Source organism: Sminthopsis crassicaudata, chromosome 1 (assembly GCF_048593235.1).
Source record: "Sminthopsis crassicaudata isolate SCR6 chromosome 1, ASM4859323v1, whole genome shotgun sequence".
NCBI lineage: Eukaryota > Metazoa > Chordata > Mammalia > Dasyuromorphia > Dasyuridae > Sminthopsis > Sminthopsis crassicaudata.
Genome location: NC_133617.1, coordinates 69,062,114 through 69,078,858, shown reverse-complemented (window position 1 = coordinate 69,078,858; position 16,745 = coordinate 69,062,114). Strand labels below are relative to the sequence as shown.

The 16,745-nt window shown below is 37.0% G+C and overlaps 1 protein-coding gene across 2 annotated transcripts in view; it reads right to left on the bottom strand.

Moving 5' to 3' along the window:
• The window catches only part of LOC141566086 (adhesion G protein-coupled receptor E3-like), a 68,166-nt gene extending 52,313 nt beyond the window's left edge, over positions 1-15,853 (bottom strand). Inside the window, exons 1-3 of one of the 2 annotated variants that reach the window (XM_074310148.1) lie at positions 15,702-15,853; positions 8,812-8,862; positions 3,875-6,056 (exon numbers count right to left, since the gene is read on the bottom strand). In XM_074310148.1, coding sequence (XP_074166249.1) covers positions 4,597-6,056; positions 8,812-8,862; positions 15,702-15,732 — 1,542 coding nt within the window. In that variant the 5' untranslated portion in view covers positions 15,733-15,853 and the 3' untranslated portion in view covers positions 3,875-4,596. Of the gene's footprint in view, positions 1-3,874; positions 6,057-8,811; positions 8,863-15,701 lie in introns of those variants that run through there. The other variant, XM_074310140.1, reaches the window with a different exon arrangement.
• Between the last annotated feature and the right edge of the window lie 892 nt (positions 15,854-16,745).

The following is a 16,745-nucleotide window of genomic DNA, read 5'->3' as shown; positions in this document are numbered from 1 at the left end:
AGCTAGGTGGTGCAATGGATAGAGCCCCCACTGTGAAGTCAAGAAGACCTGAGTTTAGATACAATCTCAAACCCTTATTTGCTGAGTCACCTGGGTAAATCACCTAATTCAGTTGTCTGGGGTGTGGGGGAATAGAAGTGAAGAGAAAGCAATTATAAGAAATCAGAGAGAATAGATTGTAGAGAAAGAAAGGATGGTCAACAGTGTCAATTGGTACTGAAGTCAAGAAGGATAAAGACAGAGAAAAGGCCAATACATTCAGCAATGAAGATGTGTGAAATTGAAAAATGATTTGTAATTGTGTTGACTTAAAATAAAGATTTAATATTTCCCTTCATTGTAAAATTTAATCAGGTAACCTCAGGTCACTTATTTCACAATTCTTATCTTGTAACTAGTACCTCTATTCTTGGATTGAAACTTATATCTTCACTTTTGCAACTTCACCAACTAATCACATTCTGGAGAAACTTGCTTAAAGATTAATCTTTTCAATCTAAACTGTGGTAGCAATTCTGATCACCTGTAGACTAATGCCATCATCTGAGAACTTATGTCATCTCTAAGTGATGTCATGGAGAAGAACTAAGATGTCATTTATCCTACCTTCTCATTGAAATGTCTACCAATCAGGATTGTCTTACCTTTGTCTTGAGATGGAACCATACAACTTATTTGTGGTCATGGGGATTTCAGAAGGGGAGGTCCAAACAATGATAATAGCAATCTGATGTCAGAGGTTTTGTGTGTGTTTTTAATAACTTTTTAGCCAACTAGAAGAATACACAATTATGTTGTTCAAGATATTTTGCTCTGTCAGCCTGTTAAACACTAAAAAAGATCCCGCCCTCTCTCACTCAGGTGGTCTGACTACTAAGGAGTTGTTGACCTCATTTATTGGCTACTGCTAGTCTAGGTAATAAATGAATTATGCTTCAGTCTGTCTTCTATCACAATATAAGTAAATTTGGAAAGAGTAGTTTCACTTGAATGATAAGATCAGAATCCATTTATAAGAAATTGAGAAGTGAGTAAGATGAGAGAAAGTTGAGGTAACAAAATTAGAAAGCTTTTTCTAGGAACGTGACTGTGAAATGGGGAGACAGACTTTCACAGGATGGCAGGGTTAAGTGAAGATATTTTAAGGATGGGTGAAACTCTGAGCATATTTGTAGGAAGCAAGTAATAATTCAATTTTAAAAAAAGAAGAAATTAAAGCATTTAGAGAGAAATGGAATGATTTGGGCTGTAATAAACTAAAGGAAATTGATTCACAGATATTTTAATCAATAAGCAAGTATTTTTAAGCATATGCTATATGTCAGGTACTGTGCAAGATACTGGAAATTCAGCTATGAAAAATAAGATAATTCATGTTTTAATTTCTTTTTAATGGGAGTTGGTGGGAACACCAAGTACATTACAAGTATGCACACTGTAAAATGCTGCCCATTTAAAAAGTTCACTTGGTCACTGAAGAGATGGAAATATAATTTTTGTGAAAAGAACAAGTGTGAAATCAACTTGTAAAGAAGGTATGGTACTAATCCTTTTATATGTGCATAATTTTGATTGCTAAAAGTAACAGGAAAAAAAACTTTTATGTATGAAAGAACTGATAAAGTATCTCAGATAAAATTGAAATAGAGAAAGATCAGATAGCTACACCACATATTAATGTACTGAGAAAAATTATTTTAAAGTAGAGAAATTATTTAAGACTTGAGACATTGGCCCCTCAACTTATTTGTATGTGATTATTTTTAGAGTTCTAAAGGTTATACATGGCAATGTTATTTAAGTTACAATATTATTACTTATAACTTTATATTGGCTTGGAAACTTTTGGAAGGGTGAGTGTTTTTATTTTGCAGCTTACAGAAAGAGGGATTATATGAGCTTTCTTTCACAAAAGAAACTTCTCTAATCACCAGGAACTTCTGATTTGAAGTATTTGAAACAATCCAATATCCAACTTTGAAGAAGCTGAGTGTAAAGGAGTCATTGGTAGAATTCATTTTCAGGTATTATTCTGGGAGTTCGGTGATTGGAAAAGAAGCACTACTATGGATTACCTGAATAAAAAACAGTTTCTGGGAAAATCATTGGAATAGATCTAAACTCCTCTTTCTTTGAGCTGTTGTTCTCCTGTATCATCTCCAAATTGAAAGAAGTGAAACATCTTAGGGGTTTCTTTGCTTTCTACTGTCTTTTCAGGTTTAAAAAAAAGAAATAGGAAAAGAGAAGCTTTGCATCTTTTTTGCTATAAGAAAAGGTTTAAAATTGATTGGTAACAAAGAAATCTGTTCAGTGAGTATTTGGCGAGGTTTGTATGCATTTGAGAGCTAATCTGAAGAATTTTGCTCTGAGTTATGTTTTGCAATAAGAAGAGACTGAAAATCAAGGAATGATGATTAATTTTACTACTCTCCTAATCATTGGTAGGTGGGGAATTCAAGATGCAGAATGAAACATATAGTTTTTGGACTTATATAAAATAAGGATATATTTTGCTTGACTATGAATATTTATTACAAAAATATTCTTTTTCTTTATATTCTTTTAAATGGGGGGATGGGAAGGAGCTAAATAAATTTTGTCCATTGAAAAATAAAACACTTAAAAAAAAAGAATAGTGGGTTTTTTTGTTTGTTTTTTTTGTTTTTTGTTTTTTGGTTTGGTTGTTTGCTTTTTAGGAAAAGGTGGAGAGAAGATAAGACAAAGAAGAATCCTGGTGATTCTGGACTTCTCTGCATTGTTCAGGAGATTTGTAGCATCTAGCTTAAGAGAGTTACTTGTCCCAAAAAAAGAATTGTTGCCACAATAAACTTTTTCAGCATTCTGTTAAGGGTAATTGTAAATTAATAAAGCTTGTTATTGCTTCCTCAGCTTGATAACAAGAGAACTGTGTTTGCTCAGCAGGATAAGAGAGAATATAAGTAGTAGAGAAATATCTTCATGTAATGTAGATTGTTCCTGAAAAGCCAACAGAGTGGTGTGTTATCCTGACTGTTATGTTTTCACCAATCATAAAGCCCTCTGCTAGGTTTGTGATCACCCTCCCAAATGGACATTGCATTAGTGGAAGGGTGAGACCCAGGCTTATGGATGGACTTCAATATTTTTATTGTTATTTGCATTATACTGAGTAACTAGAATGTTACAAATAATTTTGCTTTTGTCTTATTAACTAAATATTATATGTTTGCAAGTGAATAGTGTCATAATGCTTTATTTTTTCATAAATGGAAATCACACCAGTGGAAGTTCAGGAGCTAGAATCATGGGTAATAATAATGGGGTGAATGGATTCTAGCAAAAAGACTATGGCCCTGATAACAATTCAGTATCTAAGTGGGTCTCATTGAGGAACAAAGTGATTCTGTAGAATTATCTTGAACAGACAGAACTAGCCTGTACTGATGCCCACTGTTACCTTATACAACTTGAGATTAAACTATAGATGTCAACTCCCAAGGATGATCATGACCACCAGTTCCTTTACTGATGCATGCAACTAGCATAGCTAGCACACCTTGGCTCTAGGTTCTTTCCCATAAAAGATCCCATTTCTCCTCTTGTTGATTGCAAGTTCATTAAGAACGTTGCCTGCTTGCTAAATGTTATTGTAAAGCTTTGCTCCCTGACTTGGAAATGACTCTCCACCTTGTGAATTGTTGGACCTCATAAGTGGAGTATAGCCTCCCATACAACAAGTACTTTGAAAGACTCTTGAGTTGTAACTGTGTAGTGGTAGCTCTTTCTTGAGGATCACATACTTGACAATATGATAATCAGCTGAGGTGAAAAATCCACCCTAGTGGTCAAGAGTAAGACACATTCTATTCCTTGGCATTAAACATGCAATAAATTAATCAACAAGTATTTATTAATCACTTATTATTTGCCATGCACTATGCTAAGCATCTGGGATTCAAAGAAAGACAAAAATATTCCCTGCCCCCAAGGAACTTACATTCTAATGGGTAAGACAGCATGAAAAGAATGAGATACATACACAAAACATAGAAAGCAGATGGAAGGTAACCTTGGAGAAGACGGTTCTTGAATCAAAGTGATGGAGTAAAGTGATGGTTATAGAAGGAGAACCTGGAATCTGGGAGTGACAAAGAGGAACAAGAATTCCAACTCAATCACCGCAGCCTGAGAGACAGACTTAAAAAGAGAGAAAAAAGGTGGCTAGGGAAGTAGTGTCACTGAGTGAGAGCCAGGTCTCAGTGCCAGAAGAGAGAAAAAGTGAGAAGGAAAGATGTTTAATATGAAAGGAAGTTTATTACTTGATAGAGCATTTCAGAAGGTACAGGGGAAGGAGTAGATCTGGAATGGAAGACTTGGGGAAAAATAGAGATGAATGGGGGAAAAAAGAGAGAATAACAGATTTGGGAACAGGATTTATTCATTTCTAGCTTGAATGCCAGCTAATACTGGGATAGGAGGAAAGGTGTATGATATTGAAATCAGCAAATTATTAAGGAATGAGCCTAGGTTCCTTTGGATATCCGTGCATGGGAGGAAGTCTTTAAGATAGGCAGGTGATTATTCTGTTCAAAGGCCTCCCATAAGCTCCAGTGGTTGTTATGCTCTAGAATCTGGAGATCCAGTTGAAAAGGAGGTGACTACAAGAGGAGGGTTCATTGATACTGATGTAACTGGAGGAGAAAGCTTATCTTTAATGAATGGGGAATAGCCATATATAGGCTTCCCGCGGCGTAATCCTGGAGGGCCTCGGATACCATTAGAGGAAGATGCTCTTTTTCGGAGAGCAAAGGAGGGTGGCAGTGTCACTGGTGGTCTGCTGGGCATAGGTTGGTGAGGTCTCCGGATGGTGATAGTCCTGGATGGAAAGGAGTTGAAGCTTTGCAAACTGCCAAGGAGTAAATGTTGGAAGTTTGTCAGCCTTCTGACTCTATGGCTGGAGTGGTCTGTGTTGACTCTGGGAGTAGCCACCTGTAGAGCCCAAGGTGGGGATCTGGGGTCCGGAGGAGGTGTTGTTGTGACCTTTGGCCAAACAAAATGGTTCAGAAAGGTACTGGGCTGTTGAGAAGGGAAGCTAGTTATTGGGGAATGGGAGGTGGTGGTGGTGTCCCTTGCTTTCTCATTCTCCGTGGATGCTGGGGAAGTCTGGATCGTCACAGAAGCAGTCAATTTGTAGCGTCTATGCTGGTAGCAGGGTCTGTATTCCAAATCTTCATTGAGAGAGGAATGGCGGCGGATTGGTCTCTGTGGCCTCCACCCCCCAAAACCAGCGTAGGAGACTTCCAGCTTTCCACAGTTGGAAGGTGATCTCCTGTGCTCAGGGTGGGGAAGTGTTGTGTTGGACAGTGTCTGGAGTGACGCAGGTTGACCCCGGAGGAAGCCAGTGCCCGAAGGTTGGACAGTGGTGGTGGTGGCCAGTTTCCACCGAATGAACCAAAAAGGCAGAAACATAGAGTTGTTGTGTTCTCCCCATCTGTGGGAGAGGGCTGAAGGAGACAAGGTTGCCGCGTGAGGAGGGCCGACCCAGAGAGGTGAGCCGTGGCGGTGTCGGGGTCTCCCACGGGGATGTGAAAGCGTCATGTCCTTCTGCCGGTTCGCTATCAATTGTCGCCAAAAGGCACAAGAGATATCACTCTTAGATTGCCGCCCCTGGGGTTGAAGAGAAGTGGCGTAGCAGTCTTGAGCCTCACGGGTCACCACTGGAGCCTTCCAGGTTCCATTCGAAGGATGATGGCTTTGAGGGGCGGGAGGTGCCCCCATCTTGCGCTTGGGAGCGTCCAGACCAGACCCGAAGAGCAACTTGAGGCTCAGGAGATGGGAAGTGTTGTTGGTGCTTTTCTTCCCCACAGGGTACAGCGCTACTGGCTTCTTACGGGGCTTGGGAGCCAGGGGTGGGTGCGTAGGCGTAGGTGGGGCTATGCGGTGATTTCGGGTCCTTCTTTTTCTCAGGCTGAAGTGAGAGCCAGAGATGATGGAATGAGATGGTACTCTAGGAGCAGGAGATGGCGGTGTCCCCACCTCAACTGAAGAGGCCCCAGTTGCCATCAAAGGTTTGTCTTCTGGGATGGGAAGTGATGGTAACATATTGCATATAGAACAAAGTAAAAAGAACAAATACAAATACAGAGTAGTTAAATACAGGGTGGGTTGGGAAGGAACTTCTGCTTCTGCTGCCTGGTGAGGGACAATGGGGGTTCTATAAGGTGGAGGTTATGAGGAAATACATTCCAGATGTGGGGACTGTCAATGGAATGGAATGGAAACCTGATATAGTATCAGATAGGAGAGAAAGAAAGAAGGCTAGTTTGGATCAGAGAATATTAAAGAATTAGTAATAGCTAATGAGATCTGGAAAGATAATTTAAGACATAATTGCACATAAAACATTTTTTTCCCTATAAGAAATCACTGGATTTTATTGAGCAGGGGAAGAACATAAATCTTCACTTAAGGAAATTACTGGGCCGCAGTGTGGAAGATTGATGGAGTGGAAAGGAAATAGGAAAGTCTTCTTTACTGGAGGATAATCCCCTGGATTATTTCTAGGGGAAAGGTAATGACTGCTGTGAAGTAATGAAGGGCACAAACTGATAACTGATGACATATTTGAAATGAGATTAACGAGGCTTTTAGAAATGTGGGGAAAATAAAATGTCTAAAGAGAGCAGTGGCGATTTCAATAGAAATAGCAGTTTAGTAGAGAGTTAAATTGGAGGTAGAGTCAGATGATAAATTCTGTTCTGGATGTGCTGAATTTAAGATGACATGAGACACCCAATTGGAATTGTATAACAGGCAATTGATGATATAGACTAGACTAGAGAGAGTAGAGTTGGATATATAGATGTGGGAGGCATATGCACAGAAATAATAAAAGGCATAAGAGTTTATTAGATTACTGAGAGATTGTGTGTGTAAAAGGAGAGGGAAAGAGAGCCTGGGACAGAGAACCTTTCAGAATATCCATAGTAAAAGGGCTTGATTTGGTTGATGAATCTGCAACAGAGAAAAGAACCAGCAAGGAGTGTCACAAAAATTCAGGTGAAAAATTGTCCATTAAGTAGATAATTGAGAAAGACAAGACCCGAGAATAAACCATCAGTAGAGAGTAAATCTGAAGAGAGTGATTTTGGTTGAATGATGAGGTTGGGTACCAGATTGGGAAAAGTTGAAGAACAAGTGAGAGAAGGGAATATAGAAGCAACAAGGGTAGAGAGCCTTCTTTAGGAGCTTGGCTAAGTAAGAGAAGAATGATATAGAATGATACCTTGAAATTGGGTCTGTTGGGGGATTTTTTTTTGGGGGGGGGCAGTACATAAGAACAGTATGTAGGAAGAGATTGAAAATTAGAGAGGGAATGGTTGAAGCATGATAACTCTGAAGATGAAATAAAGGAATGGGTTTAGGGTACAGGTAAAGGGCCTTGCCTTGACAAGGAAAAAGCCAGTCATTGTCAGTGACTGAAGGAAAGGAGGAGAGAGCTAAAGATGATGTCAAGGGGTTTTAAGATAAAGAAAAAGGGAGAAAAAAAGATACCTCATTAAATGGCACTTTTTTTCTATAATATAAAAGATCATGTCTTCAGATTGAGGAAGAAAAGTGAGGGGAATGTATGGGAAGTTTTATGATAGAAGATGTTTGAAATAATTTCTGACATAGGAAATCAATTATAGAGTAATTTCTTGACTTTATAGGGTAATTAAAAGATTGCCTTGCCTAGTTGAAATTAGATGCCATGAATTTATTAAATGTTTCCAGCTTGGAGCAGCAGTACCTCAAGTAGGAGGAGAGAAGGTGGTGGATCATAGGAAAAATCCAGGGCTTGGTTTTGAAAAGGGATGTGCAGTGATAGAATAAGGGAGCAAAGTTTTCAATAGCAGAATAAAATTTGGTTGAGATTTGAAAATGGAAAATGTAAAGGATGAAGGTTTCAATAGCAGATTAAAAAAGGGACAATGAAAAGTCCAAGAAGGAATAGTGACCTGAAAAAGCATTGGGAGATGAAGGGAATGAAGGTCAAGGAGAGTGTCAATAATGGGTTTAGGAGGGGTGAGACACAGAGAAAGATGGAATGATGCTAGGTTATTATGGTCAAACATTGTTTTAGTGAGAGGGGCTATTTTTTCTCATTTTAATTCTAATACTAATTTTGCTTTTCTCTAGTTTAAACGTCCCCAGTCCATTTAACTTATATAAATCATGGTGATTAGAAATGAATGCATTATTTCAGAGAGAATTTGAACAGGGCAGCATATATTGAGACTTTCACCTAACTAGCTCTAGAAATAAAGTTTTTCTAAAGACAACCTAAGATTACATTCCCTTTCTTAGTTGCTAGAGCATGTTGGTAGTCCATTTTCAGATTGCAACTCATCAAAGATCCAAATGTTTTTCATGAGAACTTTTTTTCTAGCCACACATCTCCACTCCCATCCTATAAGCAGCATCTATTCACTATAAAGTGAATAGAGCCCTCAGCCTGCAATTAGGAAGACCTGAATTCAAATCTAGCTACTTATAACTATATGATCTCAGAAAAGACACAATCCTATTAGTCTCAGCTTTCTTATCTGCCTCAGTTTCCTCAACTGTAAAATTGGGACAATAATGGGATTTATTTCCAGGGTTGTTGTAAGGATGAAATGAGATACAATGTTTGTAAAGTTTTTTAGTACTTTATATAGCCTGGCACACAAAAGACACTTTAAAAAGTTCTTATTTCCTTCTTTCTCTTTCCTATACTGGTACATTTTATTATTTGAACCCAAATGTAGGCCTTTATATAAGCATCCTTGTTTCTAAATATTAACATACCTTGACCTGATGAAATTTGAATCTTCAAGAAATAAATGAAGCAGATGCCACCTGGGTGAGAGAAAAAAGAGATCAGATCAAGTAATTGCAGTATTTTATTAAATGTGTGATGGATCCATGAAGTTCTTTTCAGATACATACCAGCTTTCCTCCCAGGTAGTACAACACACTTTCAGTCTGGGAAGGGATTTGTAACATCCCTGATAAATGATCATTCAACAGTCTTTTCAAAACCTTATTCCTAAAAGGAATGGGAAGCTCACTTCTTCCTTAGGCAGCCCATACCCCTTTGTTATAGCTGCTGTGGTAAGGAAATATTGTCTTATCTGCCCTTTTGCAGATTCTATCTATGGCTCCTAGTTCTGCCCTTGGGGCTCTTGAAATACTTGAAGGTGTGTCTGGCCTAAGTCATCTTTCTTCTAGCTAAACATCCCTCAGTTTCTTCATTTAATTCTCTTTTGGTGTGATCTCCAGGCCACTCTTCATTCTTGTCATCTTCTTCCAGTTTATGAATATCCTTCATAAAATGAGAACTCTGTCTCATACATATAAAAATATTTATAGTAGCCCTTTCTATAGAAAAAAAAAATTCCTGTAATCAAAGAGAGTGCCCTCCATTGGAAGAGTAGTTAATTAAATTGTGGTCTGTAATGAAATAATATTATGCTGGAAGAAAAAATCAATATGAGAAATTCAGAGAAGCATTGAAAGACATGCAAGAATGGATGTAGAGTGAAGTTGAAGAACCAATGAATATTATAATGTAAATATTAACAATACTTAAGGGCAGGTGAGCTCCAGTTAATTGTATTGACTGGTCTTGATTTGGAAGAACAGATGATGATGAGATACATATTTCTCTCCTCTCAGAAAAAAAAAAATCCCTTTGTGATAGGTGATTTAAAAGAACATCCCAAGATCCTGTTGATGGATGATCACCATTTCACTGAAATTGCTTTCTCCAAGATTACCAATGATCTTTTATTTGCCAGACCCCATGGATTTCTCTTAATGCTCATTCTCCTTGATTTCTCTTGATTTCAATTATTCTCTTTTCCTTGATACTTTACTCTACATTTTTGGAACATCATCAAATCCAGATCACACTGGATAACTGTAGGTGTCCTAAAGGGGCTCTCAAATATGCCCTCTCCTTTCCTCTGACACTGCCTCCATCCTGGTGCAAGCCCTTATCACTTTAGACCTGGAGTATTGCAATAACCTGCTGGTGGCTCTGTAACTGCAGTCCATTCTTCTTTCTAATCCATCCTTCCTTCAACCAAATGCTTAGTGATTTTTCAAAAGTACGACTCTGTCACTTTTCTTGCTCAGTAAACTCCATTGACTTCTTATCACCTCCAGGATAAAATATAAGATGCTCTGTTTGACATTCAAAGTCCTTTGTAACCTGGCATTCCCACTTAACTTTCCAGTCTTTTTAGATATCCTTGTATTCTTCAGTTCAGTGATATGGGCTTCCCTGGTAGTAGACCAGTGAGACTTTTTATTTCTCCACTCTGGGCATTTTCTCTGACTGTCTTCCCCATGCCTGAAATGCTTTTCATCCTCATTTCCACCCTGACTCCCACGGCTTCCTTTAAATCCTACCTAAAATTCCATCTTTTATAGGAAGCCTTTCCCAAACGTTCTTAATTCTAGTGCTTTCCCTTGTTGATTATTTCCTGTAGATATAGCATATATATATATATATATATATATATATATATATATATATATATATATATATATGTATGTATGTATTTGCTTGTTGTCCCTCTACATTAAATTGTGAGCTTCTTGAGATCATGGACTATTTTTTGACTTTATATTTCTAGCACTTAATACAGACTGTTCCAGAAGAGCAAATAGGCAAAGTGAACATACAGGCACTAGCCTGTTTTTGCCCTTTGGCTATGGAAGCAAGTGCTGAAAATATATTCTCCCATTTTTTCTTTCCATATTAAAAAAAATTTCCCCTCTAGTGTCTAGATAATTTCTTTCTGTGCAGTGGTGTTTTTTGTTATTAAAATTTATTCATTTAGAAAGTATCCATTCTCTATTGTTTTGCAAAATATGAGTACAAATATTGCCCAAGAGTTGACTATATGCAGCTCTTAATACATTTAATAATTCACAGAATATATAAGCAAGGCCCTCAATCCTGATTTGGTGGTCTATGACAATGGTATCTTAACATAAATGGATACAATTCTCTGCTGGCTGAATAATGATTATGTTGTATTTTCATTTATTTTATTAAACATTTCCCAATTACATTTTAATCTAGTTCTGGCTGTACTTGGGAGTTTTTCAGGCCATTTGCAATAGTTATGAATTAGATACCTAGCAGACCACCTAGGGGCATATGTTATTTTATTTTTTAACTAATTAAATTAATATTTTTCTGCACTTACATTCAAAATATTTTTTACATTTGTTTTTAAGATTTTTTGAGTTGTAGATTCTTTCCCTTATCTCCATCCACAATTAAAAAACAGTGAAGTTATGTAAAACATTTCCATAAAAGTCTAATTGTGAAAGAAAATATAGATCTCCCACCCTAATGAAAATAAAAACACTCAAGAAAAATTAAGTTAAAAAGAAAGAGAGACAGAGAGAAAGATAGAATGCTTCAATCTGTTTTCAGACACAATCAGTTCCTTCTCTTGGGTATGGATAGGATTTTTCATCATAAGTCCTTCAAAGTAGTCTTGAATGATTGTACTACTGAGAATAGCAAAGTCATTTACAGCTGGTCATCCCAGAACATTGCTATTACTTTGATTACAATACATTTCACTGTGTTCATGGAGGACTTCCCAGTTTGATGTTTTTTTTTTTCTTTTCTGATAATATTTCATCACAAACACATACCACAATTTATTGAGCCATTCCTCAATTGTTTGGCCTCCCCTCAATTTCCAATAGTTTATTTTGCCCTGAGAAGAGAGTTGATATAAATAGTTTTATACATATAGGTCACTTTCCATTTTTGTTTCTTTTTTTCTGAATCTCTTTTGGTATCCATGCCTAGTACTGATGTTAAATCAAAGGATATGCATGGATTTATAGCCCTTTGGGCACAGATAATGTTTTTTGATCATTTATCAATTGGCGCATGCCTCTTATTTTTTTTTTTTTTATAAATTTGATTCAGTTCTCACTGTTTAAGAAATAAGATTATCAGAGAAACTTGTTTCAATTTTTTTTTTAAATTGAATTACTATTGCTAACTGTATTTTCCCCCATTTATTCTCTCCCTCCTTTGACCTTGTGCCTCCTCAAAAGTGTTTTGCGACTGACCACTCCCTCCTCCAACATGCTCTATTTTTAAAATCACCTTTCCCCCTAGCCATAGCCTATTTATTCCCTTCCTACTTTCCTACTATACCTTTAGAGAGTAGGTATGTTATTTCCCTCTTTGAGTCAACTCTGAAGAAAGGTTCACTCACTCCCCCTTTCCTCCTCCGCTTTCCCTCCAATGTAAAAGCTCTTCCTTGTCTCTTTTTTATAGTAGGTAATTTGCACCATTCCACTTTTCCCTTTCTTTAGGGCATATTTTAAAAATAATTGTTGTGTTTCCTAGCTAAAGTCCAAGAGCGGAATTGGGATGGAACCTGGGGTTTTCAGTCTGCCTCTTGTATCACAAATCTATCTCATTTCTCTTGGTCAGTTATCTAGTAATGATTCCCTTCATAGTAATCCCCTGAGGTTAAGCATTTCCTTTATCTTAATCCTTCCTTCTCCAGAGACTGTAAAGAAAGATAAGTAAGAAAGAATAAGCCAGAGGTAAAGATCCAGCTCCAGCTGACCTGGGAGGCAAGGACAAGACTGCCTGGATAATTTTTTGCCTTGCCCCTTTCTAATTGGGAGGAGCAGGAGCAAAGAAAGCACAGATTATGCTCTAACAGAAGGATAAAAGATAGAAGCTACAGAATTATAATCACAGAAAAATTAGCATTTTCATAGCCTCAAGAATATGGGAGGTTATTTTAGTTGATAACTAGACAAAGCATTCTAAAAAAGGGGACCACCTGCCAGTTTCTTTAAAATGTCACTACATAAAGCAAATCATGTAGCTGCAGAAAAATTGATTGCCTGTTTAATATCAATATAGAGGGCAAAAATTGGCACCATGCCTGGTGCATAACTTAGCATAGTGCCCAGAACATAGTAGGTGCTTAATAAATGCTTATTGATTGATTGATAAAAATTGAGGGAAGGAATTCCCTAGAGAAGCAAAGTAGAGAAAGTCACAGAGATGTCTATACTTTAATACTTTTTGAGCCAGTTTTTTTTCTGAACCTGAGCCACTGACAGGTTTCTTCATGCCTTTTTTTTAGTCATGTTTCAGAGACCTTGATAGACTTGATGGAGTTTTGGTATATTATGCCACTTGGTGGGAAAATTACAAAGTACACTTCCTTGATGGTTAATGATAAAGTGATGCAGTTTTATGGAAAGTAAATTAGTGTAGATGGTTATGGGGACTATAGCATCTCAAGTGTCATCTGAGATATACACCAAGTGTGTCTGTGTCAGATAACAGCAACAAAAATCCACTCTAAAACTTCCCTCGACTTGGTCACTTCCTTATTAAATTTAATATGCACAATTTTTGTTTCTTCTAATAATTACTAAATAATAGAAAATGGACAATCAATTATTTTAAAGCCATTTTGTTTAATTCATGTTTTTGATTGGCACTTTCATGCTTTAGTGACTCTTCATATACATGAATGCCTTTCCTGGGCAAGGAGAGTTGAAAACAAAGAATGGTAATGAAATCATTACTATCATTGGTTCCAAAGACAGCCTGATCTGGCCTGCTCCTATAGTAATCTGACCTGGTTTCTTATTTTTATTCTGAAATCCCTAATCCAGATCCCTTCTCAGCTTGCCAGAAAAAAAAAAAAAAAAAAAAAAAAAATTATAATATTTTGAAGACTTGCTGGGATAGTAACTAGCTCTGAGAACCATTTTTTTTGACTTTGATTAAAAATTGCAGTATAATGCTATAGTCTCAAAATGTCCATATTCTAGAAACTCATGGATTGCTAGACCCAAATTCCATAGGTATCAGGAGACTGCGTCAATCCTTCCAGAGTCCCATCTCCCTACCTCTACTTTCATTATGCAGGACAGGTTAGTTCTCCTCCCTCTCCTCCCAAGACCAGGGAGCCAAGACTTAATTTAAGTTGTTTTTGATGAGACTTCCTAATAGCCTCAGGCCACATGGATTTAGCTTCCGAGTTACTTACCTGGTGTCTCCCAGCTAGAATTGAAACTCAAGTTTTTGTGATTCCAAGTCCAGTGTTCTATTCAAGATGTTACCTATCATAGATCCTTGATGTTAGAATAAAATATTGTTGGAATTGAAAGGGGCTTTAGAGAGCCTCTTATTCAGCTGGTTCATTTTACATAGGAAGAAACCAAGGCTCAGAAATGGGGAGAGAATGGTTACCCCTAGGCTAGAAAGTGAAGGAGCTGGGATTCAGACCTAAGACTTCTTCTCCATATATTCTTCCAAACATAAGGCTCCTTCTACTTCAACCATGCAAGGGCACAACATTTCAATGAATCATCGTCAGAAATAAAGTTTTTGAACTTTTGTGGTTTTATTTTCAAAAAAGACTTATTAAATGTCTTGTGTTCAAAATGAATGATGGTATGGGATAGATAGATGGCTAGATTGGAATCCGGAAGACCTAATTTCAAGTTCTGCCCTTAATATACCCTTGCTATGGGTTCTTGGGCAAGTTGCCTTCATGCAACTCTCCTCCAACACTGTGAGTTACAGATAACTTGCTGATACTTCCTTTTCTGTGAGAAGTTTCTTCACTAGAAGTTTCCTACACTGATAAAATCACACAAGTCCTGATAGGAAAAAAACCCCAAATAGCAGAAACTGACAAGGCACTAGAGATACAAATATTAAAAAAATTACTTGACCCCTCAATTTCTAATAAAATTATTTCCCACTATTATGTACCAAAGAGTGATAATTCTACAGGAAGAGACACACCTACATGGAAAATTAAAAGGAGACTGTATTAGATAATGAATTTAAGAATTAAAATAACCCCCAAATCCAAGGCTAATCAAATCAGATTCAAAGAATTTTAGAAGGATATTTGAAGACTATTTAGTCTACCTATTCATGAATTTCAACAGTATATTCTCTACTGACTATCATTGAGCTAATGCTAAAAATCTTCATTGATGGAGAGCTTACTAGCTCCTGAGGGACCCCTTTCCACTTTTGGGCAACTCTTTATTTATCCTTAAATTGAAATCTAGCCATCTGTCCTTTCTACTCTTTGCTCCTATTTCTGTCCTCTGAGGCCAAGAAAAATAAGTTTTATCTCTTTTCTACATGATAATCCTTCATATAATTTTAATCTAAATTAAGATTTAATTTAATGTAAATTAAATTTAGATTAATTACCATGTCTCTCCTAAGTCTTCTAATCTCCAGACTGTGCATTCTTAGTTCTTTCAGCTCAAGAACTAGTCTCTAGTGCTTTTCTCACTTTTTTAGCTCTATCATGGGCACATTACAACTTTTCAAGATCCTTCCTAAAACATATAAACAATTCTCCCACAGAGGGATGCAGTACTCCAATATATCTGAGGTTCAATGTCTGAATTACATTAATTACTACCCAATTGTGAGCAACTACAAAGTTGTCTATGTATGTAAGAGCAAAAAAGGCCAAAAAGCATAGATACCCATCCGGGTAATGGAAAATACATTGTAGAAGAGATACAGATTGCTCGACTCTCTGAAGTACATACTGAAGACAATAAATTTTCTGTGGACCAACTCAAAAATTGAACATTTTTCAATTAGTTCAAATTGGAAAAAGAATAAGTTATTGAATACTTACCCCAAAGTAGCAAGCCCTGACTCCCAGCCATGATGGTCCTTCACGGTTTACTGATAAGAAAGAGGAAACTAGCAGCCCATCCTTTTATCATCTGAGTTTTCTCAAGAAGCCTAGGAGGCTGTTTTTGTAGTATAACTGAAGTAGCTTTGTTACTTGAGTTAGGAAGCATCACATGATTCATAGTTCAGAGAAATTATCTATTCCAGAAGGGGGTCATGAGCATCATTATTATAACATTCATCCAAAAGCATTTTCTTTAAATGCTCAATAGTACTGAAAGGACTAATTTGAGTGAGTATAAGTTTCTCTCTTAAAAATTCTAGTCCTACACAGTTGCTAAAAATCACTTATAGGGTAAATGATTTGTCCATGGTCGCATGGCTTGTATTTGTCTATGATTATTCTAAATCTGATTTTCCTGACCTCCATGCTGTCTTCTATCCATTTCACACTTTTCAGTTACCATGTCAAAGCCCCATGCAATAAGGGGAAGGTGCAAATAATGTAATAATGTGCTATTGCAGAGATAATGTTTGAAAAGTGCTCCATAAACTTTAAAGCACTGTATATAATCAGTTGTGATGATTATTATTATATGAGTGGTCCTTTTTTGTAATGATTTGATTCGCTATTTTTATTTTTATTTTGTCCTAATTAATCTGCCCTCCCAAAAGAAACAGTACCCTAGGAGAGGCAGCATATCTTGGTGGACAGAACACAAGCTTTAGAGACATAAAAACTGAATTTAAGAGTCTCACTCCTAATGTGCTGCCTAATGAGCATAGACAAGCCACTTAACTCTCTTATACTATCAATTATTGATAGATGGAGTTTCCAAACCAGGCATCCCCTGGCCAGATTAAGACAAAGGTCTAGAGTGATATTCAGAGAAAGTGATGTAACAAAACTATGCTAAAAAAGGAATTGTGCTCCAAGATGGACCCCAAAAATTAACATGATAATGGGGGTGACCATTCTCTGTTTGTCTGCTCCCATCTCAGAGTCTACTCACCCTGTTCTGTGATGGATGAGCTGTAGAACAGA